At 38.4% G+C, this 24,410-nt stretch overlaps 1 protein-coding gene across 3 annotated transcripts; it reads right to left on the reverse strand.

The window, feature by feature from the left end:
• Nucleotides 1-101: 101 nt before the first annotated feature.
• LOC127446894 (splicing factor 3B subunit 1) lies at nt 102-24,247 on the reverse strand. Of its 3 annotated transcripts, XM_051708206.1 has the most exons (25): nt 23,750-23,911; nt 17,006-17,178; nt 16,787-16,888; nt 16,515-16,629; nt 14,540-14,619; nt 14,212-14,400; nt 13,876-14,125; nt 13,569-13,781; nt 13,040-13,161; nt 12,721-12,918; nt 8,688-8,789; nt 8,432-8,611; nt 8,240-8,326; nt 7,705-7,975; nt 7,078-7,223; nt 6,797-6,943; nt 6,575-6,700; nt 6,253-6,474; nt 5,983-6,165; nt 4,268-4,379; nt 3,036-3,156; nt 2,812-2,943; nt 2,440-2,712; nt 2,115-2,331; nt 102-679 (listed from the first exon to the last, which is right to left on the reverse strand). In XM_051708206.1, the coding sequence occupies exons 1-25, from the start codon at nt 23,775-23,777 to the stop codon at nt 521-523; spliced, it is 3,948 nt and encodes a 1,315-aa protein (XP_051564166.1). In that variant the 5' UTR covers nt 23,778-23,911; the 3' UTR covers nt 102-520. The 3 variants fall into 3 exon arrangements, with proteins under 3 accessions (XP_051564166.1, XP_051564168.1, XP_051564169.1); XM_051708208.1 differs by lacking the exons at nt 16,515-16,629; nt 16,787-16,888; nt 17,006-17,178; nt 23,750-23,911 and adding an exon at nt 14,919-16,480; XM_051708209.1 differs by lacking the exons at nt 102-679; nt 2,115-2,331; nt 2,440-2,712; ... (15 more) ...; nt 13,876-14,125; nt 14,212-14,400 and having other exon boundaries at nt 14,592-15,564; nt 23,750-24,247.
• Between the last annotated feature and the right edge of the window lie 163 nt (nt 24,248-24,410).

Here is a 24,410-nt window from a genome sequence, read left to right on the forward strand (position 1 = left end):
ACTTTTGCTGCCTGTCTGAACAAAGCCTTGATAACATTTAATAAGGATTTCATTTGGTTGTGCTGAACCACCACACAAAAAAAAAACAAAGGTGAGCTCGATAACTTTTAATACACAAATGTTTATTCAGCCAAACTAATCAACATAAGAACAGATGTGTGACTGAGCAAGAGAGCAACTTGATAGACCAGGACAAGTCTCAAGCTTAAAAGATTTACCAAGATTTCACAATCCTCAGCAAACCTGCTACTATTTTAACGGTCACTTTGCATGGTGCCATGCTGTAAAAACAGAAACGTCAAATCCAAAGATCTAAAAGTTTCACATAAAACAGATTCTTTTTTCCCCAACTTTTTCTGTTCTTTAATAAGAAATAAATTTGACCACAGAATTCATGGTACTAGTTGCAATCTACCAGAGAACATAAAAAAAAAAAAAGGAAAAAAAAGGAACAAGTCCTATAAACCATGAATAAGACAGATACAGAAGAGAGTGCACATATAAGGGTAAATATATATATTCACAGGTAGTACTCCAACTCGTAGCGAACGAATGAGTTCTTCTCATCGTTATAGACAAGAGGATAATGTGCGATCAATGCATCCTGGGAGCCAATATAGATGGAGTTGTAGATCTTCCAGTACACATCACGGACTTTGCGAGCAGGGTGGAACAAACCCTATTGAGAAAGAAAAAAAAAATTAAACCATTAGAAAACTGAAAAAAAAATAAATAAAAAAAAAAATAGAACACTATCATATAAAGAGCATGAAAAAATATTTCCAATCAGCAGCATGAGGATACTGAAACAACTTATTGCATGCCATCTGCACTTTAAAAAAAAATAAAAAATTTAACCCCAATACTGTGTTCCGGTCAAAACTGAGTGATTAACTTTTCTTTCTGAAAACTGTAGTTTATTTCATTCAGTTGGAATAAAATTTCATGACTTAGTTTACACAGGGTATCTGAACAAACAAAACATTTCATAAAATTTGATTGGTTTTATTTCACTTTGTTACTCCTGTGGTGTTCCTGGTCTAAAGTGACCGGCCATTGAAAATGAATGGATTAGACTACAAAATACAGAAATATTAAGTGTTCAGAAGCCTCCAAATCCTTTAGATGAGCACATATGTGGATGTGTGTTCGCTCACAAAGAGTCCTCAGACATGTGCACGCGCGCACACACACACACCCAATGTGTGTTGAGCGCCCTTGTGTGCATTGTCTTTCCATCTACACTCTGAGGAACATTTCAAGATCTACTTATCATATGTTGTGTTTGAGCTTGTTTGAACTGCGATAGTTTGCTGAAAATTATATGTCATTGTCTATGTTAAATGTATGTTTCAGGAAGTAATAAGGAAAAATGTGACAAAGACACTCCTGTTTATTATATTTGTGTTAGTGAGAATAAGTCTGAGTGAAACAAATTTGTTCACTGCATTTTACTAATTGCAATCTTAACGATATTAAACGCATGGCTATCTCATCTTTTTATGTTTTTACCAACTCTGAATATAATTGTGATAACAAATTTGCAAATTACGAGAACAAATCGAATTTGTCAGCAAATTAAAAAGCAATATTTAAGAATTGGTAGGATCAGCTGTATGCAGAAGCTTAGATTGTCCAGATTCTAAGCTTTAAAATAACATTTTGTTTAGATCAAGGAAGAGGTTATTAATTTATTACATAATGTTTTCTCTGCAGGGAGTGCACCCCACTAGCCCAGTTAGTATAAGCTCAGTTCAATTAATACTATCAATAAAAAAAAATTCATTTTAAAATGTTCAAAAAAAGTATAAACCTGTCATAATTACTAAAAAAAAAAAAAGTTGACAAAGATCTAAAGCAATATCTTGGGATAATATGCAATATGACAGATTTATTAATCTTAGTGGATGGTCATTTTTATGGGAAAACAAAAGGTGTTATCACAAACTAACACAAGGGTTAAATTTTTGGTCTACGGACACATGCATCAGATGGATGTTTTATGCTGTTGCGTCTCACACCTCTCTAGACCCTTTGCTTTAATTGCGTTTCGTTTTGCAGTTTTACAGATTACATGTAGGTCAAGTAATTCCCAAGAGAGACGTGTGATGTACCTGCAAGCAATACTGTAGCATGCGGCAGGGTCCGATCGCCACCCGCAGACCCTCAAGGGCCCCCATTACAGCTTGTATAACATGAGGAGACGTCTCAAAGACATTGGGCCACACATAGTTTAACAAATGATTGAGTGAATCCTCACAGCCAAAGCCATAAACACCAAGAGACATATGCTGCACCACAGCACTGGCTGTCTGCCTGTGCACAAGATCTCTGAAAGGAGAGCACAAATACAGGATGTTAGAAAAGACTATTAAATTAAACAGCAAGTTTTGGGTGGCATCTGTATTGTGTGAAGCAATAATTCATTTCCTTGCTCACCTGTCCATCAGAGCATCCTCCAACAAAGGTGTGACGGCATAGATGTAATCTTTTCCCATTTCACCGATGTACTCAAACAGGAAAGACAGAGACTTCAGGACACCATTCTGAACGTTAAGCTCTGGAACGCGATACTCGTTCATCAGTGCAGGAAGCACTGTGAAAGGTGAACACGTCTCTGCCACGATAGCGATGGCTACCGTTGTGCACACGCGGTTCTGGCGCTCCTGTACCTTTAGATTGTTGAGCAGTGTGGCCAGCACATCATGAGGACTAGAGAATTAAAAATATTGGAAAAATATTAGACCAATATTTTATAAATTTAACTCCAATGGTACATTCTGCATTTCAGAAAAATAATTCATCTCATACCCAATGGCCTTGGCAATGTAGCCAAAAGTGTTGACAGTTGCTCTGCGGATGGCCTTCTTGTGGGCTTTCAACAACTCCAGCAATTCAAAACAGATTCGCATCCATTCTCTGGCAGACACATACTCTGCACCCCTGGAAAGACACGATGATCAGTGTTTGAGAGGGATTATAAAAATATTTCAGGAGTTAGCAGTACAAACCCTGCAATGAACTGGAGCACTGACCTGTCAGCAATTCTACCCACTAGATCAATGCAGTTCTCCTGCACCTTCTCATGCCTGTTCTTCAGGATGGGTGTCAAACGTGGAAGCAAGTCTTTGATAGGTGGTGTCATTTTGTGCATACCTGAGAATAGGACATTTAAGCACTTAATTCAAGTCAAAAAGCAGTAGGACATACATGTCATTATTAGAAACGTTTTATATTTAAATTATACATTTCTCAGTCTTTGTCAAATGTTGGAAATAGGGCTGGCCTAAAAATACATTTGATATCAATGTTAAACTTTTATTATTTTCGATATTTAGCATATGTTCTACATCTAGACGGTCGGATCAGGTACGTCTCAATAAAAACGCAAGCAGTTCAACAAAGTTACACACACAACTAACTAACTGAATCAGTCATGAAATCAGCCAGTTAGGAAGAATAAGCAGGCTAGTGGCTACCTTGGCCTGCAGTCATGGAGGCAATACAGCTAACGACTGAACACAACACCACCTCCAACATCAACACCATTAGTTTTTTTTCTCATGACCCATAGTGCTGTCACAGGCAATGAAGTATTTTATATTCTTGTGTTATTTGCGGTTGGCAATCCAGCTTATGGTGCTTTACTGATGCCTACTGAGTTGGAGTATGATGCATCACAAGAAAGTCTTTAAGTGGAGTCAAACGTCTGCTAAAGATGATGAAATTGGCGAATTTTAATCGAAAAGGGGCACACATTATGGAATTAAATCAAAAACTGAGTATACTTTAAAGGTAGCTTACCCTCTGGAGTTTAATTGTAACAAAAGTTATGTATAATTAATTCTTGAGGTCTAACAAAGATGTGGAATGCATTTTACACCCCATTAATGGTATGAAATGTATGTTGTGATAAATATCAATATCAAATCAAAATGAGAAAAAAAAAAAAAAAAAAAAAAAAAAACACACACACAATATTATTTTTGGCCATACCGCCCAGCCCTAGTTAGAAACAGTTCAGTCTGTAACTACATTTTTACATTTTCTAAAGTGTTGTGCTTGCACGCTGGTCCAAGACGAAAAAGCCAAGTCTCTGACATTCTAGTCCCAAGACAAGGATGGTGTTTGACCATTTTACTGTCCACCAGTCAAAAATCCTAAGTCTGATATTAATAGCACACCACACCTAAATTAGCCACAAAATTGCTGTAGTATTAGAGTCAGAGGTCGTTAGCTTGTACCACTAATAAAAGGATACACTTACCAATGACATTAACAATGGCTTTAAGGGCTCCAAGGATGCTACCCAACACTTCAGGGTATTCTTCTCCCAGATACTCATACAACACCACACCCAAGTGTCCCATTAGCTTTTCCTATAGGATATATAGGAAGAATATAGATTAGTGCACATTATTAATACATAAATACGTCATTCATAAAGTATCCAGACCCCTTCATTTTTCACATTTTATGTTGCAGCCTTATGCTAAAATGCTTTAAATTATTTTATTTTTTTTTTACATCAATCTACACTCCATACCCCGTAATAACAAAGCAAAAACCAGATTTTTGATAACTTTGCAAATTTATTAAAAAGAAAAACTTAAATATCTCACTGATATAGGTATTCAGACCTTTAACTCAGTACTTAGTTGAAGCACCTTTGGCAGTGATTACAGCCTCAAGTCTTTTTGGGTATGATGCTTTGGACAAGCTTTGCATACTTGGATTTGGGGATTTTCTGCCATTCTTCTCTGCAGATCCTCTCAAGCCCTGTCAGGCTGGATGGGGGCCTTCGGTAGACAGCCATTTTCAGGTCTCTCCAGAGATGTTTGATTGGGTTCAAGTCCGGGCTCTGGTTGGGCCACTCAAGGACATTCACAGTGTTGTCCCTAAGCCATTCTTGCGTTGTCTTGGCTATGTGCTTAGGGTCATTGTCCTGTTAGAAGGTGAACCTTCAGCTCAGTCTGAGGTCCTGAATGCTCTGGACCAGGTTTTCATTAAGGATATCTCTGTATTTTGCTGCGTTCAGCTTTCCGTCAACCATGACCACAGTGACCAGTCCCTGCTGCTTAAAAACAACCCCACAGCGTGACGCTAGCACCACCATGCTTCACCGTTGGGATGGTATTGCACAGGTGATGAGCGGTGCCTGGTTTCCTCCAGACATGACTCTCGGAATAGAGTCCAAACAGTTCAATCTTCGTTTCATCAGACCAAAGAATCTTGCTTCTCACAGATTCCAAGCTGGCTTCTAGGCTTCTTGCAGAGGAGAGGCTTCCATCTGGCCACTCTGCCATAAAGCCCAGATTGGTGGAGTGTTGCAGTCATGGATGTCCTTCTGCAAGTTTCTCCCATCTACACACATGATCTCTGGCGCTCAACCAGAATGACCATCGGGTTCTTGGTCACCTCTCTTACCAAGGCCCTTGTCCCCCGATTGGTCAATTTGGCCAGGCAGCCAGCTCTAGGAAGAGTACTGTTTGTTCCAAACTTCTTCCATTTAAGAATTATGGAGGCCACTGTGCTCTTGGGTACCTTCAATGCAGCCAAAAATGTTTTGTAACCTTCCCCAGATAAGTGCCTTGACAAAATCCTGTCTCTGAGCTCTACAGGCAGTTCCTTTGACCTCATGGCTTGTTTTTTTGCTCTGATATGCATTTTCAGCTGTGAGTGTGCATATAAACAGATGTGTGCCTTTCCAAATCATGTCCAATCAATTGACTTTGCTTGCCACAGGTGGACTCCAATCAAAGTGTAGAAACATCTAAAAGATTATCCAGAGAAATGGGATGCACCTGAGCTAAATTTCAAGTGTCATAGCAAAGGGTCTGAATACTTAATGTCAATGTGATATTTCAGTTTTTTCTTTTTAATAAATTTGCAAAGTTATAAAAAATCTGTTTTTTGCTTTGTCATTATGAGGTATGGAATGTAGATTGATGAGAAAAAATTCTTAATTTGGGTGTCCCTCACCTCTTGGCATGTCTTCATGACCACCGCTGTACGAGAAATCAGGTCAGCAGCCTGTTGACGGACTTTGGCGGATTTGTTGTTGAGACGCCACAGCACTGTACCGCAGATCTGAGGCAAGTACGGTTTAACTCTCTTCCCCAGAGCATTTACCACCGTACCAAAGCCATTCAGCATCACAGAGTCCTGAAAATAGAGACGCGATTGTGATCAGTCTTAGACCAGGATATTCCAAACAAGACATTTTTAAATGCAGCCAAGTCTGTCACTCACCTCAGTGGTCTGTTCTTGGAAGGCATACAGGATACCGTCAATAAGCTGCTCCTCCAGTTTGTGATCAATGTCGGCAGCACCAAGGTTACCCATGATTTTCTCTATGGTCTCCATTACCATCTTTCTGTACTGCTCAGCTTCATCCTTCAAGTCGTCCACAATACGGGAGATTATCTCCGCTGCCCCCACCTTATTGGCCAGCTCCACTGTAGTGTCCACCAACTGGTGAGTGATTAAAAAGAGGAACAAAGTTAAATAAATAATGATGGTGTTAACTCTCACAAGGGGTAGTTATTCCTAATTATGTGATGATCAAACACACCTGTCTGTAGTTGCGCCTATCCAATGCCATTCTGTGCTGCCAGAAATGTTTAAAGAAAGGGGGCAAGATCTCTGTTTTAATGTAATTGGCTTCCACACCATCTGTACCACAGCACTGCTTCACCACCTAAAAAAGAAAAAAAAGAAAAAAAAAAGTGACCCTAACTGTACAGAAAGATAAAACATTATAATGTTTCTTAATCATTGCTTTTTTCTGATATACCTTAAGGACAATCTTCTTCATTTCCTCATCTGGAGACTGGAACTCTCGAATGAGGATAAGCATCACTTCTCTGGTATAGTAGTTGGCATATTCGGCATCCATAAGAGGAATCAAATATCCAATAGCTTTCAAGAAGGCAGCAAGACCCTGAGTGGACACGATAATAAAATTTCCCATTACACTTGTGTGACTCTGACAACTGAAAAGAAAGCTAAAAACACAATGCCCCTACTTGAGGTTTTCCATCAATCAAACCCTTTCTTAAGCATGATTTTGCTCACCTTGCCCCTGTGTTGCCTGATACCTTTCCAAAGAGGCTTCAGAACAGAATCAAAAGACTCAATACCGTACGGTGTGGCAGCTTCAGCCAGGGCAGCGATAGCCAAAGCACTGATGGTTCGCACTTTCTGCTGCTCATCCACAAGACCTGTGAAATACAAAAATATTTATCTTGAGACTGGCACAAACTGTAGACAATAAACATCTCATACGTTAACTCTGAGATTTAACTTAATAAGGGACTGTTTGATACAAGTACCAAAAGATTTAAATACACTTAAGACTTCCTGAAGGAAATACCAGTGCTAGCAAGGTTTAAGGTAAAATAATTTGAAAGTTTGAAAAGACCAATTATGATTCAGTATGCCACAATTTAAATCACATCATTACCAGCAGTTAGTAAGTGTAAACCAATGTGAGATTTTCAACCTTTAATCGTAATTTTTTTTTTTTTAAATGCATAGCACACCAAAGGCTGAAATCATCTATAAAGAGTCACTGGAGCTGAATTATTTGCAGAAAATTGTGAAAACGAATGAGGGATTTCAATACAATGCTTGCCTTTCAAGCACTGGATTAAGACAATATTATACCACCAGAATACTTCCCCACCAGTATGACACACTAACCATGCTCAATAATCTCCACCAAGCTGCGGAGATGGGGCAGGATAGCACAGCCCATGAGAATGGCAATCTGCTGTACAATCTTAATGCCTGTGTGACGAGCCTGCCAGGATTTCTTGCTCTTACAAACAGCCTTGAGGAAAGGCAGGAGAGATGGAATGCCCAGGGCAGACGCCACAACAGCGAAAGCGCGAGCTGTCGTGTTTCTCACATACTCGTCCATGTTGTCAATGTCAGGCCTCATGGTTGAGATCATGGTGGCCAGACCGGCAGCCTGCAAATGAAAACATGGAGATTCGAAAATCATAAATATCAATTTATTTTTTGTGCAATTCCATTAAATAAAAACACCATTTACTTAAAATACTTAATTCAGAAAATTTTGGAACTGACACAAGGGAGAGCTAACATTTCCGTTAATCGGCCAAGGGGGCATTGTTATTAGCCAATGCAAATAATTTCATGATATCAAATATCGGCTGATTAATTGCATTTGCTGATATATCGGTCAACCACTAATTAGAATCAACTGTCTTACCTTTGCCAAGTTGGAGATGATCTCTCTACCTTCTACTCTAGCATAGTAATCTTCATCAATTAGCAAGGGCTCGATCACCACAAGAATCTGCAAGAACAAATGAATACATTTTAGCAAAGACACAGCAAAAGTAATACATTTATAACACTTTAAACAACAGCACGATGACATCATCAGGCACAGATGAATTACCTTGTGGACGTAAGGTCGAACCAAGTCATCAAGTTTATAGAGGATACGATCGATGACCTTCACCAAAAGATGTCTCTCCTGGTCCTCCAGTGTAGGAGACATCAGCAGTGGCAGGATCTGGTTAAAGAGGGGCCCTGCGCCAAACTCTCTGGCCTTATCTGTGATTTGGCGAAGAGCCGCCTGAAAGGAAAGAGATGGTTAGAGGTAACCATAATCATGCATTACAGTCCAGTAAAGCGTGAGAGAGGATGTTAACCTTTCTCATGGGAGGTGTTCCATTCTTAATCTTCAGGAGAAGCTTCATGATCTTGCGTTCTTTCTGTTCTTCTGGACTAAGGGTGGATTCATCAACTTCAACCTGAAAAAAAGAGATGGGATGATCACAGTCACATTAAAAAACAAAAAACATACAAAAAGCATGTGGATTAAGTACACCTAAAAGAGTTCCCACTCTTTTAACAGTGGGAATGACTTTCCATGACTTTTTCAGTGCTTCATGATAACTGGATATTAATTTTTAAAATTCATCTGAAGAGAATGCACTCAAACAATTTCTAGCAAATGAAAATTGAGCTAAGCAGAAAAATAATTGGAAAAATGAAATTAGAAAAAATATATACTCAGTATTGAAACTTCCTTAACAGGGTTGTTGCAGTTTTTAAAATCCAATTTAAGACTTTAAGACCTTTTTCAAGACATGAACAAATAAAATTAATGCCGTATCCCCATACCAAAACAAACCCACATCATCTCAAAATAATTCATGCATCACAGACTCCAACTTAAACAGGCAGGGGCATATATTCAACATGGCCTTAACATTGCTTATCAGTAAAACAAGGTAGGATATACTGTATGCAAGTTTAAAATACATGTTTTTCACATAAGATTTTGCTGATACAATAATGTGTTGAAAGGCAATTAATCTGACAATAGTTTTTAAAATTGTAGGCCTATAATAAATTCAACCAAAATACCAATAGCCAGGAAAAAAGATGTGATTCATAGTACGGAACTTTTAACTTTGAAGGCTGAAATACACCAAGGCACTTATTTTGAAATGCATGCGTTTCACTGCTTCCAGCTGATCATTCAAACAGATAAGTAAAATAAAACACACACCAATGAACTACAGCGTATTACAATATAAACAATTAAAGGGGACCTATTATGCAAAATTCACTTTTACATGGTGTTTGAACATAAATGTGAGTCGGCAGTGTATGTACACAACCACCCTACAATGTTAAAAGTCCACCCACTCCTCTTTCTTATATTTCTTTTAATCAAAAACAGTCTCAAAATGACTGGTTTTCTTTTCCGCTCTAAAGTGATGTCACTTTAGAGCAGGCCACGCCCACGACTGGTGATGGACTCCACCCTATTATCATAGATCCTCCCCTGAGTGATCGACACATTGTCCGCCATTTTTTTCCGCGCTGGAGCAGCTACAGTGAGAAGAATAATGTCTCAGCTTTGTAAGCATCATAAGTGTTCTGTTGTAGGCTGTAAAAGTGAACATAAGAGTCTTCATGTACTCCAGGCAACAGAGCCACTGAAGACGCAGTGGACAAGTTTTGTTTTTGAAGAAAATGTGCCCCAAAACATACCAAAATTCGTATATGTTTGTGCAAATCATTTTACACCAGACTGCTTTGTGAATGAGGGTGAATATAAAGCAGGATTTTCAAAAACTTTGACTCTCAAGCATGGATCAGTACCAACTGTTCGTGTTCCAGCTTTATATCCTGAAGATGTAAGTATCGCACTTTATATTTTGTGAATGTTTGCAAATCGCCTTTCCGAATGTGCTTGTTAGCTGATTACACGGCTAATGCAGCTAAAGTTACCATTGTCTCTGATTGTATTCACGGAGACCAGAGCTATGTCGTTATAGTTTAATAATAGCGTTGCTGTGGCATGAAATGCAGATGGAGAGCAGGAAGTGATTTTCTACATAAGAAGCACTATCACAAACTCAAAATGCCTATGTTTTGCATTGTTTACGGTTGTGCATACAGTGCATCTGGAAAGCATTCACAGTGCTTCACTTTTTCAACATTTTGTTATGTTACAGCCTTATTCCAAAATGGATTAAATTCATTATTTTCCTCAAAATTCTACAAACAATACCCCATAATGACAACGTGAAAAGTTTGTTTGAAATCTTTGCAAATTTATTAAAAATAAAATAAAAATCACATGTACATAAGTATTCACAGCCTTTGCTCAATACTTTGAAGCACCTTTGGCACCAATTACAGCTTCAAGTCTTTTTGAGTATGATGCTACAAGCTTGGCACACCTATTTTTGGGCAGTTTCTCCCATTCTTCTTTGCAGGACCTCTCCAGAGATGTTCAATCGGGTTCAAGTCTGGGCTCTGGCTGGGCCACTCAAGGACATTCACAGAGTTGTCCCATAGCCACTCCTTTGATATCTTGGCTGTGTGCTTAGGGTCGTTGTCCTGTTGGAAAATGAACCTTCGCCCCAGTCTGAGGTCCAGAGTGCTCTGGAGCAGGTTTTCATCAAGGATGTCTCTGTACATTTCTGCATTCATCTTTCCCTCGATCCTGACTAGTCTCCCAGTTCCTGCCGCTGAAAAACATCCCCACAGCATGATGCTGCCACCACCATGCTTCACTGTAGGGATGGTATTGGCCAGGTGATGAGCGGTACCTGGTTTCCTCCAGGCATGATGCTTGCCATTCAGGCCAAAGAGTTCAATCTTTGTTTCTCATGGTCTGAGAGTCCTTCAGGTGCCTTTTGGCAAACTCCAGGAGGGCTGTCATGTGCCTTTTACTGAGGAGTGGCTTCCGTCTGGCCACTCTACCATACAGGCCTGATTGGTGGAGTGCTGCGGAGATGGTTGTTCTTCTGGAAGGTTCTCCTCTCTCCACAGAGAAACGCTGGAGCTCTGTCAGAGTGACCATCGGGTCCTTGGTCACCTCCCTGACTAATCTCCCCCGATCGCTCAGTTTGGCCAGGCGGCCGGCTCTAGGAAGAGTCCTGGTGGTTCCAAACTTCTTCCATTTATGGATGATGGAGGCCACTGTGCTCACTGGGACCTTCAATGCTGCAGAGGTCTACAGACAATTCCTTGGACTTCATGGCTTGGTTTGTGCTCTGACATGCACTGTTAACTGTGGGAACTTATATAGACAGGTGTGTGCCTTTCCAAATCATGTCCAATCAACTGAATTTACCACAGGTGGACTCCAATCAAGTTGTAGAAACATCAAGGATGATCAGTGGAAACAGGATGCACCTGAGCTCAATTTTGAGTGTCATGGCAAAGGCTGTGAATACTTATGTACATGTGATTTTTTTATTTGTAATAAATTTGCAAAAATTTCAAACAAAATTCTTTCACATTGTCATTATGGGGTATTGTTTGTAGAATTGAGGAAAATAATGAATTTAATCCATTTTGGAATAAGGCTGTAACATAAAATGTGGAAAAAGTGAAGCGCTGTGAATACTTTCCGGATGCACTGTACATATATTGCTGAACTCAGGTATTTACGGTGTCAGTCATATTGGTTCTGATTTGTTGTTGCTGTAGTATCCGAAGCATGAGCTGTAAAGGCACAGCCCTCTTCCGGAAAGGGGGCGGGGATCAGCAGCTCATTTGCATTTAAAAAGACACGCATGAAAACAGCTTATTTTTGATTCCACCCAAAAAGAGGTATTTACAACATGGTATAATAAATGATCCGTGAAACTTCACTGACACATTCTAGGGACGCCTGAGACTTATATTACATCTTGTAAAAAGGGGCATAATAGGTCTCCTTTAAAGGTAAACTGTCCTATTTCATCAACACTATACCATCATCATCGGTGATCGCTTATCAAAAATTTCCGATAAGTCCTAATGATTGCAAACTGCTCTGCAACAGCTGGAAACACTCACAAGCCCCCACATACTTGGAGAAAATGCAACAGTGCCACGCTTTCACTCTGAAGGACGCAGCACATGCATTTATTCAATTAAATCGTATTCTTATGAAGTTTGATAATCACCCCAAATTTAAGACCTCTTTAAATGATAATTAAGACTTTTGTTGTATCATTTACGATATTTAAGACATTTTATGACCTTAAATTTTGGAAAACTGAATTAAAGACATTAAGACTTAAGGATCCGCAGGAACACTGCTTAAGATATTGGACTTAAGATATTGCTAATTTCCATGATATTTCCAGGTCTGGAAATTACAATTTTCAAATTCCCTGATATTTCCTGATTTTTTATGAATAAGGGTACCCTGGTTTAAGCGGGACTCACCAATAGTTTGTCAAAGTACTGGATGTCATCTGGCTTGAGGAAGGGCAGGTTTCCAGAGGGTTGGTCGTTGACTTGCTTCATAGATCGGTCCTCTGTTTGCATGTGGAAGCCAGTCATGCCTCCAATTGGGGTGGGGGTGGCGGCTAACTTACGGGCAGGGGTGCGGATGGGCACATAGCCTGCTGGTGGGGGCAGTACCTAAAAGAATTGGCAGGGGAAAACCAATCAACATCAGCATCATCAGAATGTTGATAAACTGTCAACAGAATTTTTAGAAAGAAAACAAAGGTTTTCTATGGATCTTAATAGAATTACTTACTTTGTATCCTTCTGGAAACATGGCATCAAGCTCCTCATCAGTCAGTGGGCGGTTCCTCTCGTCAATCTCTCGCTCCCAGCGCCAAGCCTGCAGCTGTTCTGGAGTCATGCTCATCAGGTGCCCTGCAAACATTCAGAACCTTACTGCAATTGCCACAAGATAATTAAAAAACTAACAAAATGGATAGTTCCGAAAATCGGACAAGTTGAGCCACATTTCAAGCCAGTGACAGCACAATTCTATATAAGGGTCACATTTTAAATTTTATAACAGGATGAATTTTTCATGGCATATTGCTTCATTACAGTAAAGTGTAGAATTTCTGCGCCTGTCTGTACGAGCAGCCCGACTGGGCCCTACATAACGCCTACAATGCCTCAACCAATGGCGCAAGTTTTCTATCAATGAAAGTCATGGTACAGTTTAAAAAGCTTATTTTTGCAATTATGTTTGGTACTGCTAATGGCATATAAAATTCACTTAATAGAATTAAATAAGTGGAGCACAATCAACTGCATTGGTCCAGTACCTGGAGTGGGTGTGGCCATATTCATAGCAGGTGTGCCCAGTGGGGTCTTTCCAGGAGTGAGAATAGGTGTTGATGAGCCCATCTGACTGGCTGGTGTTTCATCCCATCTTGACTTCCTCTTGCTTGCCCCTGGGGTAGGCGTCTCGCCCACTGACTCATCTCCTCTGTCTGTGCGTGGGGTCTCAGCCCAGCCACTGCCATGACCAGGTGTCTCTGAAATACAAAATATTATGATTTAAAACCAAAAACTCTGCTTCAAATATCTACTGTTAGAAATTGCACAATTAGATGGACAGAAAATACAGACCTCTCTCCGTTTTTGGCGTCTCATCCCAGCGGTTCTTGCGCACACTGGAGGTAGCCCCTCCATGGCCGGGAGTGGCATGCCCAGGGGTGTCTCGACCTGGCGTGGCAGCTCCGGCCGGGGTGTGGCTTGGTGTGGGCTCCCACATACGTGTACTAGGTGTGGCTCCTGGAGTCTCGCTACCTTTGGAACGGCCAGGTGTTTCATCCCAACGACTGTTGGAAGGTGTGTGTCCGGGTGTGTGTCCTGGTGTCTAGGTAGTGAAAAGATTAAGATTAACTATTGTCCTGGTTGCATGAATTTTACAATGTTGCTAGAGAAACAATGGTTTACACTTACTTCAACAGCTCCATCTGCCTGGTCCCAGCTGGACACTTTTTTGGGTGTGGCGTTGCTGGGGGTTTGGTCGGCTGTCTGGTCCCAGCGACGTTTACGTTTGGCTATGGCAGCCTGAGATGCAGCAGAGCCGTTCACTGCTTTCAGCTCCCCAGATTTAGCTTTCTCTAGCATCTGCAGCCTGATCTCTCTCTGCAAAAAGATTCATAAAGGTTTAAAAAAAAACAAAAAACAAACTTGGATCTCTTTCAGAACCAATGATATTACTATAATACAACAATGGCCTCATGCAAAACAAGCAAACAAAGTCTTGGGAAAGAGAAATGTTTACCTCTTCTTTGGACAGATGCTGCTCCTTCATAACATCCATGTACGTCCTGACCTGCATCTTGGGGTCCGGTGTTTTGCCCCCTATGCGAAAGAGCACCAACAAGATGCGAGACGGTCAGCCGAGTGGGAGTTACGAATAGCGTTTTCACACACACAAAGTACTACAGTCAACTGTCCCTCAATAGATGGCCTTTAAATGTTTAAATTAATGTCCTCTCAAGACAAAACAGCCCTAGACAATAAAAACTAAGGACTCTTTACAGTCATACATTAAGAACAGGCAGGTACAAAGAGGTTTCTGTTGCTTTTAAGAGGAGATAAGGAGAGTATATAGCCATCACTGATGCAGGGTCCTGGGCTGCGTTCTCCAGAATACGTACACTTTCAGTGCCAAGGGTCCCTCTGCAGTCAGACTTCAACCGGCAGAAAAGAAGCCTAGAAAATTTCTCTTTACCATTAGTAACACTTTGGAAAAGGGTTTGAACTCACACAAAATAGCATACCACCTGTTCTGCTCTTGTCACTCATTTATAAACAAGGGGGGGAAAAACCTTGTAGTACTCAAACCTCTAATTGGTCCAACTTAGAATTGAAGAATAATAATATGAAGTGTACGTGTTGCAGTCAGAGACACTAAACACTTTGGGGAATATTAATAGACAGATTGATAAATTGAATGAAGGACTGAAAATGCAAATTTTTTGTATAAGTGTGGAACTATCCTCATTAAAAATACTATGATGAATTGGTTAAAATAAGCTGAAATGAGAGGGGAGGGCATGAAGTTGTGACAAATTCCCTTTATGATGCTTTAAAATATATTTATCACTTTCAAAAAAGTAAAAAGGTTCTGTGAAGCCATGGTGGTTTCCCCTGACAGACCCTTTGGCCTCACACCAGGCCAGAACTTCCAACTATAGTCTTGATTTATCTGACAAACACGCTTCTTTCTGTTGACCATAACCTACACAGGACGAGTTGCTGCACCCTTAAGAGAGTGCAGACAGGACTGGCATAGCAGTACTGCTGTAGGAGAGAAATTAAGGACAGTTAGTATGGGCCTGTGGAATCTTGGTACATAGATTCTTCAATAGATATATCTCTATTTTATGATAATAAAATAGAAATATATTTACACAACAGTTTTGTAAAGATTCCTGTCTGGGACTACATGCAAGATGTTTTGCCTGATTCAGAATCAATTCCCTCCCATAATCTGATCTTAAGTGATGTAGTTTTGATCTTATTAAATTCCTTCCTAATTTGTGAGCACCCACGGGCCTAAAGGTTTAAAAATATTAGTCTATATGTCAGAAAATATCAGCTTTCATTGCCCTTCATTTCACCTTTTTAGGCTTTGGGGCCAACTAAAATAAGTATAGTAAAATGTAATTTTTTCCACAGGTGGCTTTAATTTTTTTACAAATTTTTTCCACTCTTGTTTGATACCAGCAATCTACTGATACATTGCTGTCTTCAGCACATCATGGGTGTCTAGCAGACATGTCATTGGGCAAATAGGTAGAATATAGCCTACTATGGAATAATAGAAAAGTGGAGGAGGAAAACTTCAGGGCAAGTAACACTACAGTGTACTTGTACTTATACCTCAAAGTGTCTGTGGTGCATAAACCCTTCGAACAACACACCTACCTGCAACCTATGTCCTGGCAGGAAAACTGACACCACCCAACTAACTTTCTCCCCACCGAAAAAAGAAAAAGAAGCATTTTGCCAGCAAAGCTCGCTGCCCAATTTCTTTGTAATTATGAACTAATCTCATTAAATGATCTGTGGGATGTTTTAATGAGGCAGGCTTATGCAGGAGAACTGAACCCCGGGAGCAAGCTGTTGGGTGGTGTTCGAAGGGTTATGCACCAAAAAGGCTGGTCTGGACCAGAATATCAGAGGAAGAGTAAGTACTGATCGTTATGAACAGATTTAATAAACTAAGAGAACAATAGTGTGAAATTTACCATCTGCAAAAGGGTCGTGACGTTCTGGGGAGATGATCATCTTTTGTCTGCGTTTCTTGTACTCGTCCTCACGGTCTGAGATCTTCTGTGGTCTGTGTTCAGCAAAGGGATCATACTGCAGAAAGGGTGATAAAGAGAATGTTGATTCATCATAAGTCTCTTCTATTTTAAATATAATAGAAATGCAATTTGGCCAAATTTATTGAAAGCTGAAGTCGTACTCAAGTCATCAGAAAGCAAAAAATTAAATTAAGAGTGGGAAAGTCAATTACCTGCTCATCTGACTGAGGAATGGAATTGAGAATTGCAACTGGAGCATGGTAACCTGGTTTCTTTGGTCCAAGCAGACTTGTGGATGAATCCTCATCATCATCCTAAAATAAAAGTTAAGAAACTCCATCTCAGATTTTCCACATGCACCAAATACATAGCTGACAAACTCAAATGAAAGGATTACAGGGATTACTAATAAAGGGATTGTCATCACTTACATCTTCTTGCTCGTTGGCGGCAATTGAAGTCACATATCCAGCAAAGCGGCTGTCACTGCCTCCATAGATTTCCTGGTCATAATATCCAGTGGAATCAAGCCCAACCCCTTGATCTGCTCCTTCCACCAGGGCAGCTTTCTTCCCCTGGATTTCTAGGATCTGCGCCTCGATGTCTAAAAAATATAACAAGAGAAATACCTTTAACCTCTTCAACTCTGCAAACCTGTCTGCAGGTCCAAAAGGGGGCGCTATGCCACGAAGAAAAGTTTATGCTTAATGTTCAAGTCTTCAAATACATAAATTAGGCATATGAGGTACCATTTGAAAGCTCAGAATCTGAACTTTTCATAGATAACTAACAGTTACATAAAACAAGTCCTGAAATAGGGTTGCACCGATACCAAAATTTTGGCTTTGGTACAATACCAGCTCTGGTACCTTGGTATTGATACTAAATCGATACTATAATCAACAAATAAAAAGCCTCATATTGTTTATGAAATTACACAGAAAATTACTTGATTAAAATAACCGCATAAAGTCTTACAGATTCAAATTATGCATTTTCCATTTTAATTTGTCTGGATTCCATGTTAAATGTTATGATCAAACGGTGTTTAATCAAACTGATACAGTTTAAATCAAATAAAAACAATTATTTCTTTTTTTGTTTTACAAAAATGTAAATTTTGGGGGAAAAATAAAATGCTGCACAACAGAGCTTCACAGTATTAATGAAAACAATGAAAAAAATCTGATTATCTGTGGCACAAGGCTGCTTACGCAAGCATATTGTGATATTGCTAACAGATAATAGTAATAATAATACAACCATTTAATATTACATAATTGTTATTATGAGTATAATTGCTACTTTTTGAATATTATATTTTTATACAGTAGTCATATTTTTCTGTCTTCAATTTCACGCATTCATTTGAATAGAGCTTTCATGCTAGCAGGACTATTATTTTGACAGACCTTTGAGTTCTTTGTTTTTCGGGTTATTATATCAAGCTTCCCATTAATGCTGGGATAATCCCTTTGCGATTCTCGAGCTGAAATCTACGAGCTGCACCCGAGGAGTTCATTTAAGTGTAAACAGCTATTTATACTCTAAACACACTGCATGAAAATTAAGCACCAGCAGTGCGTTTGTGTGTGTGTGCGTGCACCCGTATGTGTGGGAATCATATGAAAGAGCAGAGCAGCACCTCTTGTTCATTCTGTAGCGTGCAGCATGTGACTGTATATAATTAATTAAATTACATCCTTCTGCTGTTTAAAGATCACAATTGGCCATATCCAGAGGTTTTTAATTTTATTTTCAAATTGTCATTGATTTCATCTCAAAACTGTCACATCTCATATCATTTAGCTAATGACAGCATAATGGAATATGGTACTGAAATTAACAACAAGATGATATTGTACCATTTTAACTTTTTTGGTATTGTGATCCTTCATTAGTACCAGTAAACAGCGCAACCCTAGCCTGAAAAAAAATCAGTGCCACATAGAAGTTATGAGTAGGGATGCACTGATACCACTATTTCTCTTCCGATCCAATATCAGAAATCTCACTATCGGCCGATACCGATACGATACCAGTGTTGTTGTTTTTTGCATAATCAGTTTAGAATATCTTTACATTATTGTGTGGAACTAATTGGGTGTGCTCTTTAATATGTAAAGAAACACAAACCTCTAACTACACATTATTTCAATATAAATGTATTGCTTATTAAGAAAAACTTTGTTAACTAGTATACTGGATAATGAAGCAGCAAAATTAACAGTAATTCCAGTATAAGTCATCAGTAGGAAAGAAGCCGTTTTTTTCTTTTTTTTTTTCTTTCAACTTGTATCTGGACTAATTTGTAAACAAATGATAATAATAAATTATAATAGTAATATATAGTAATATATCTCAATCATGCACCTTTAACTTTTAAACCCTCACACTTTTATTTTGACATTCTGAACTCTCCAGGAAGTCCTGTAAGTGTCTGTTTGTAGGCAAGTTCACAGTAGTTTAATTCGCTTATTCAAATTCTGGTAAAAAGCACCTCCAGTGCCATTCTAAATGCATATTATAAGTGAACCGAACTACTGAGCATCTACATCTGAGATGTTCGTGAGTAGCGCTCAAATATTGTGCACCGCGAAGGCTAAAAATAGCCGTGAGTGTGTGTGTAAACAGAGCAGTGCCATTCACTGACGCACTGGAGCTGCACGTGCATTTTATATATTTACTTATTAAACGTAGCCTTTTGTGATTCACACAGCTATTGCAGATCTTCAAGTGGCTTTCAATTAAATGTACAAGCCATATGAACTACTTTGTGTTTTTATGGTTCTTTTATGTAATTTTTTTTTAACTTGACAGTAACGAACATGACTAACACACAGTATCGGATTTGGATCGGGCTCGTCGGAACGATACCTGATCCGTTTAAAAGCTTCAGTTTCGGAGCCGATACCGATCCAGATATCGGATCGGTGCATCCCTTGTTATGAGGTAGAAATATTAATATGAATATAGAAGTCTTTCAAATAGCACTTAAATAGACAAATCATACATCAAATGAAAGCTCTAATTCTCAGTAATGCGACTAGTTTATTTTGTTGCCCAAATACCACAGTTTGAAAGATTTTCAAAAGAATCACAAAGTGAAATATGATATCTGTTAGACATCAAATCCAAACGTCTCTTATGCGTCGATCACTGCAGCTGTAAGCCCCAAACAGCTAAAAACTATGCTTTTACCTTAGGCAGTTTTCTTTACTTGTCTGTAAGCTTGCTTGTGTGAATAATCTAATGTTATATCTTAGATGTCCAGAACAAAATATGCAGTCCAATAGGAAAAGCATGCTAAACAAATTAACATATTTCCGATATCAACTATTGATAAAATGGTTTATATATATATATATATATATATATATATATATATATATATATATATATATATATATATATATATATATTAGGGCTGCCCCCGACCAAGGATTTCCTAGTCGACTAGTAGGAGTTAATTTAAGCCATTAGTCGACTAGTCGAATGTTTATGATATTAATTACTTAAATATATTTTTTGAGGGGCATCAGAAAATGGTTTGAGTTCCAGGGCTGAAAAAGAATGTTACATTAACATTGCTAACACTGTTCTACATTACAGAGAAATACTAAACTGTAATAATGAGCCTTTAAAATATACATTTTACAAGCGCAAGCATAAAGCGAACTGCAGCGACACCAGCAAAAGCAGTAATGATTCTGAATGTGTTGGAAGAACCAGCAAGGAGACTGTCTGAACATTTTGTTAATTTAGAGAGAAATGTACATTAGGGTTGTGCCGACAGACGATGATCTCGGGGATCGACGATGGTCAGAGTGATCGCCAATAGCTGATGCCTTTGACGATGTCAAGATGTTATTTGGCTCAATTTCCCATGTATTATTATTATTAGGCTATTATTATCAAATATTACAAATAATTTGCCTGTAGACAGACACGCGCTTGAAGAAACATACATTATTATAATAAGAACAGCTGACAGAAAAGCAGTCTATGCGCATCTATGACGCGCTGATTCGGAGGCGTGCAGTCTCATGGAGCGCGCATCTAAAAGGTTCTCACTCTTTGTTTCTGTCTTCCGATGTTTTTTTGGTTTTTTTTGCAAGAACAGTATCATCTGAGTGCTGCAAATGACCTCAGGCATCTCAGCTCAGGAGGTGTTTTGAGTTCAGTTCACTTTATTTCCACAGAGCAGTTCATTGTGACCACAACAGCTTATACATCTGTAATTAAAACATAAAATACAAAAATGCATTCACCTCGAACCATGATTTATATTTCAGTGATTATTATCATCATTATAATTATTATTTTTACATTTATAATTGTTTTTATGTCTTCATTTGTGTAAGTAATTTTTCGCCATGATGTTAAGACGGATTCTTGCCTGACAGTAAACGGAAATAATATATATATATATATATATATATATATATATATATATATATTATTCTTTTATCACTTCATTATTTTAACTGCTTTTTCATTTTGTTTGGAGTGCAATTTGAATTTAGAAATGTATCTGATTTAAGTTTTTCGTTTTTTAAATAAATGAATTTTCAATGCAAAATCACTAAAGAAAGAATATTCACCGATCCCTCAGCCCAGGGGTTTCCGATGTAATTGGATAGTGCAATATATATATATATATATATATATATCGTGAAGGAGGGAACAAAACAAATGTATTCACACACATGATGTATTTTCCCGGATAACGAAATACCCGACCGGTAGAGAACGCACAGATGAAGTTGGTTCTTTGCCAGAGAGATGTTCACAACTGTTGTAAAACCATCTTTCAAAAAAGTTGAACAACACACATTTTAATTGCACTTATTTTTTTCCAGTTTCATTTGAATTTTTAGTTAAAATAAATAAAAAATAAAGTTCTAAGTTTGAAATCAAGGTGTCTTTATTGTGTAGGCTTAACCCTAACCCTGCTTAATGAAAATTATCCCATAGTACCACCTAGCGTCCAACCAGCGGTGTTCGTTAGTTTCCTGTGGAGTTTTTTCTGCAACCAACCGACCAATCAAAACATGGTCGACCAAGACTCTTCTCATCAACTAACCATTGGTCGACTATCAGGGGGAAGCCTAATACATACATACACACACATTATATATATATCTCAGCGCAATGGGGTAGGATCTTAGCTTTCTAATGACATCTAGATTGAGCTTCTAGTCCACTCAAGAGGCCAAGATATTCAATGAAACAATGGGGGTGGTGCATGAACTGAAAATTACACTGAATGTCTATGGACAAGTACATCTGTGAGGGCTAAAATCCATTAGAGCACCACCTACATTTCAGATCGGCATTTTGTGACAAAGTTGATAGAGGAAAAAATATTTTTTGTAGTACTTGCTGCCATAAATAAAATAAAATCAGACTTTTTGGAGGGAGATGTAGTGAACAGAACCAGAATTACATGCTTAATTTAGGACAATAAAAAAAAGTTCTACTCTTCATAATATTGTAACCATATACAATATTATTAATGAATAATCATTTTATTGCCAGTTTTTGGCAATAAAGTCTACAGTTTGTGTAAATGGTGAGCTTATAAATTTGAGTGTGAAATTTGCAGGCAGTAGCCCAAAATGCTCCTGAGTTGAAGAGGCTAAAATGCTTAAGTGATTACAATAGTTTGTTACAACTGCTTAGCACTGTCTGCAGGTAATCCATAATTGTTACATACATCTCTGTATTATGTCTGTATGTAGGTTGTGTCTGACTGCTACACTGCAATGTTTATTTTTCAATTAATCATTCAACAGATTGTAATGCAAATAAACTGCATGTTACCTACTAACAGATACTTGTAAATTGTTTAAAATGCACGTAAACTCATTGAAGTTCTGACTATGTTAAAGGAATGAGAGCTGCAGAGAACAAAAATCACTCCATTGCATAATAGGAGCATGCTAAATAACTCGGAATTGAACACTCCACACTCTCTACAGAGTGATAGAATATAATCAAATGCAATTTAAAATGCCTATAAAAACAATGTTCCACAGTGTTAATCTTTTAATTCTCCGTGATTGTCTGCATGTTTGGAACGCCATATTAGGTTCAATATATCAGTGTGACAGTAACCTAGTTTCCATCCACTTTTCACGCTGTTTTGTTATCGACAAAGTGAAAATGCGTTAGTTCTGATAGTTTATAGTCTTGAAAAAGTGTAGAACATTCTGGGAAAGTCATTCAGCCGACTTTTTTCGTCTACTGAACAGGGTAATATTAATTTAAGTTTGTGTAAAGGCAATTATATAGGCCTAACAATATTATTTTTTTGTTTGGTAATTTATTATTTTAATTTAATGCTTTATTCGTTTGGTAATTTTATTTAATACAGGGAATTTTGCTGGCATTTTTTCAAAAGCTAAACAATTTAATAGAATTGGGCTATATGTTAGTGTTCCAAAAAAGCACACTGAAGCTATTTGTTTTTCATTTAAAACATATTTGTGCACAGAAATTGTATGTTTTTTGTATTGTGGGCTAACTCCATGACTGCCGTCTATTCGTCAGTCTAACGATTGAGGAAAATTCTATTATGGGACACTATATTTTTGCGTTAATGCCTATTTTCTCGACAAAAAGTGTTTCCAAACCCGTTTTTCGCTACATTTGAAGTATCGACATAGAGTTAATGCGCTAGAGTTAAACGAAAAAATATTATGTCGACACTTGTGAAATTTAAGCGATAATTTGCGTTTCCATCAGCTATATCACTAAACTTTATGATTCGCTACACCTTTTGTCGCAAAAAAAATAAAACCTTGGATGGAAACATAGTTAAGTGTTTTACCACCACAACACTCAAACACTACAATTTAATTCCAGAACAGTTGCATACAGATTAGTACATGTTTTTGCAATTTAGTGTTACTAAAAACAATCTGCTCTAAGCCCCCAGTAAAGCTCTTCAGATGAAGGTTGTCTTGATATTTCTCATGTGCGCCACGATCAGGTTTAATTCAACGGCCAGACGCCATATTCTATTCACCACCTCAAAGTGGCCTAATTCTGCTTATTTCTCACTAATTACATTTCTTAGAACTGAAAGAACAATAACGGCCAGTAAGAATATATATATATGAACGATAAAATGCGACACTTTCAAGCAAATTATTAGAAAATGAACGTACCTTCGTGTGTTTTGGCGATCTCCGCCATTTTCGTGCTGCTGTGTGCGCCTCAGTCCCGGAAGGCCTTTTCCTACACATCCGGCTCCACTGCGCTTGCAACACGCTTGCGCGCTGCGCACAAGAACGCGCATGTGCAGTGCGCACAACCACTAGGCGTGAATACAGCTGGCGAACGTCAACATTCTTTACTACCCCGATCTCAGTTTGAGAACGTTGGCTGTAGTAGTACCATTGTTATCTATAATGATGACGAATCTATAAAGCTAAAAAAAATAATAATAATAATATTTAAAAAAAAGAATCCATAAAGCTGGCATGTGCCTCCAAAAAGAAAACAATATGTAATGACAGTCAAAGTCGAAGTAGTTTAACAGTAACAAGAGAGTTAACACGGGGCAGACACATGAAAGTTAGAGTAAATCAAGTATTAAAGAAAAGTAAAGTTTTTGTATATATTTATATATATTAAAAATTCTTAGTACTTTTACATTGTGTACTCGAACAAATTTAGCTGTAACCTTTCATAACTATGCACTGTAGGTCGCTCAGACTGGGCAACTCAATCCCGCATCCCGTGACAATTCTGCGCACGCAAACCCTTCTACATAATTAGAACACTGACGTCAGAAGCTCCGTCATGTGACGGTCGGAAGAGTAAACC

The sequence above is a fragment of the Myxocyprinus asiaticus genome, chromosome 10 (genome assembly GCF_019703515.2).
Source record: "Myxocyprinus asiaticus isolate MX2 ecotype Aquarium Trade chromosome 10, UBuf_Myxa_2, whole genome shotgun sequence".
Classification (NCBI taxonomy): Eukaryota; Metazoa; Chordata; class Actinopteri; order Cypriniformes; family Catostomidae; genus Myxocyprinus; species Myxocyprinus asiaticus.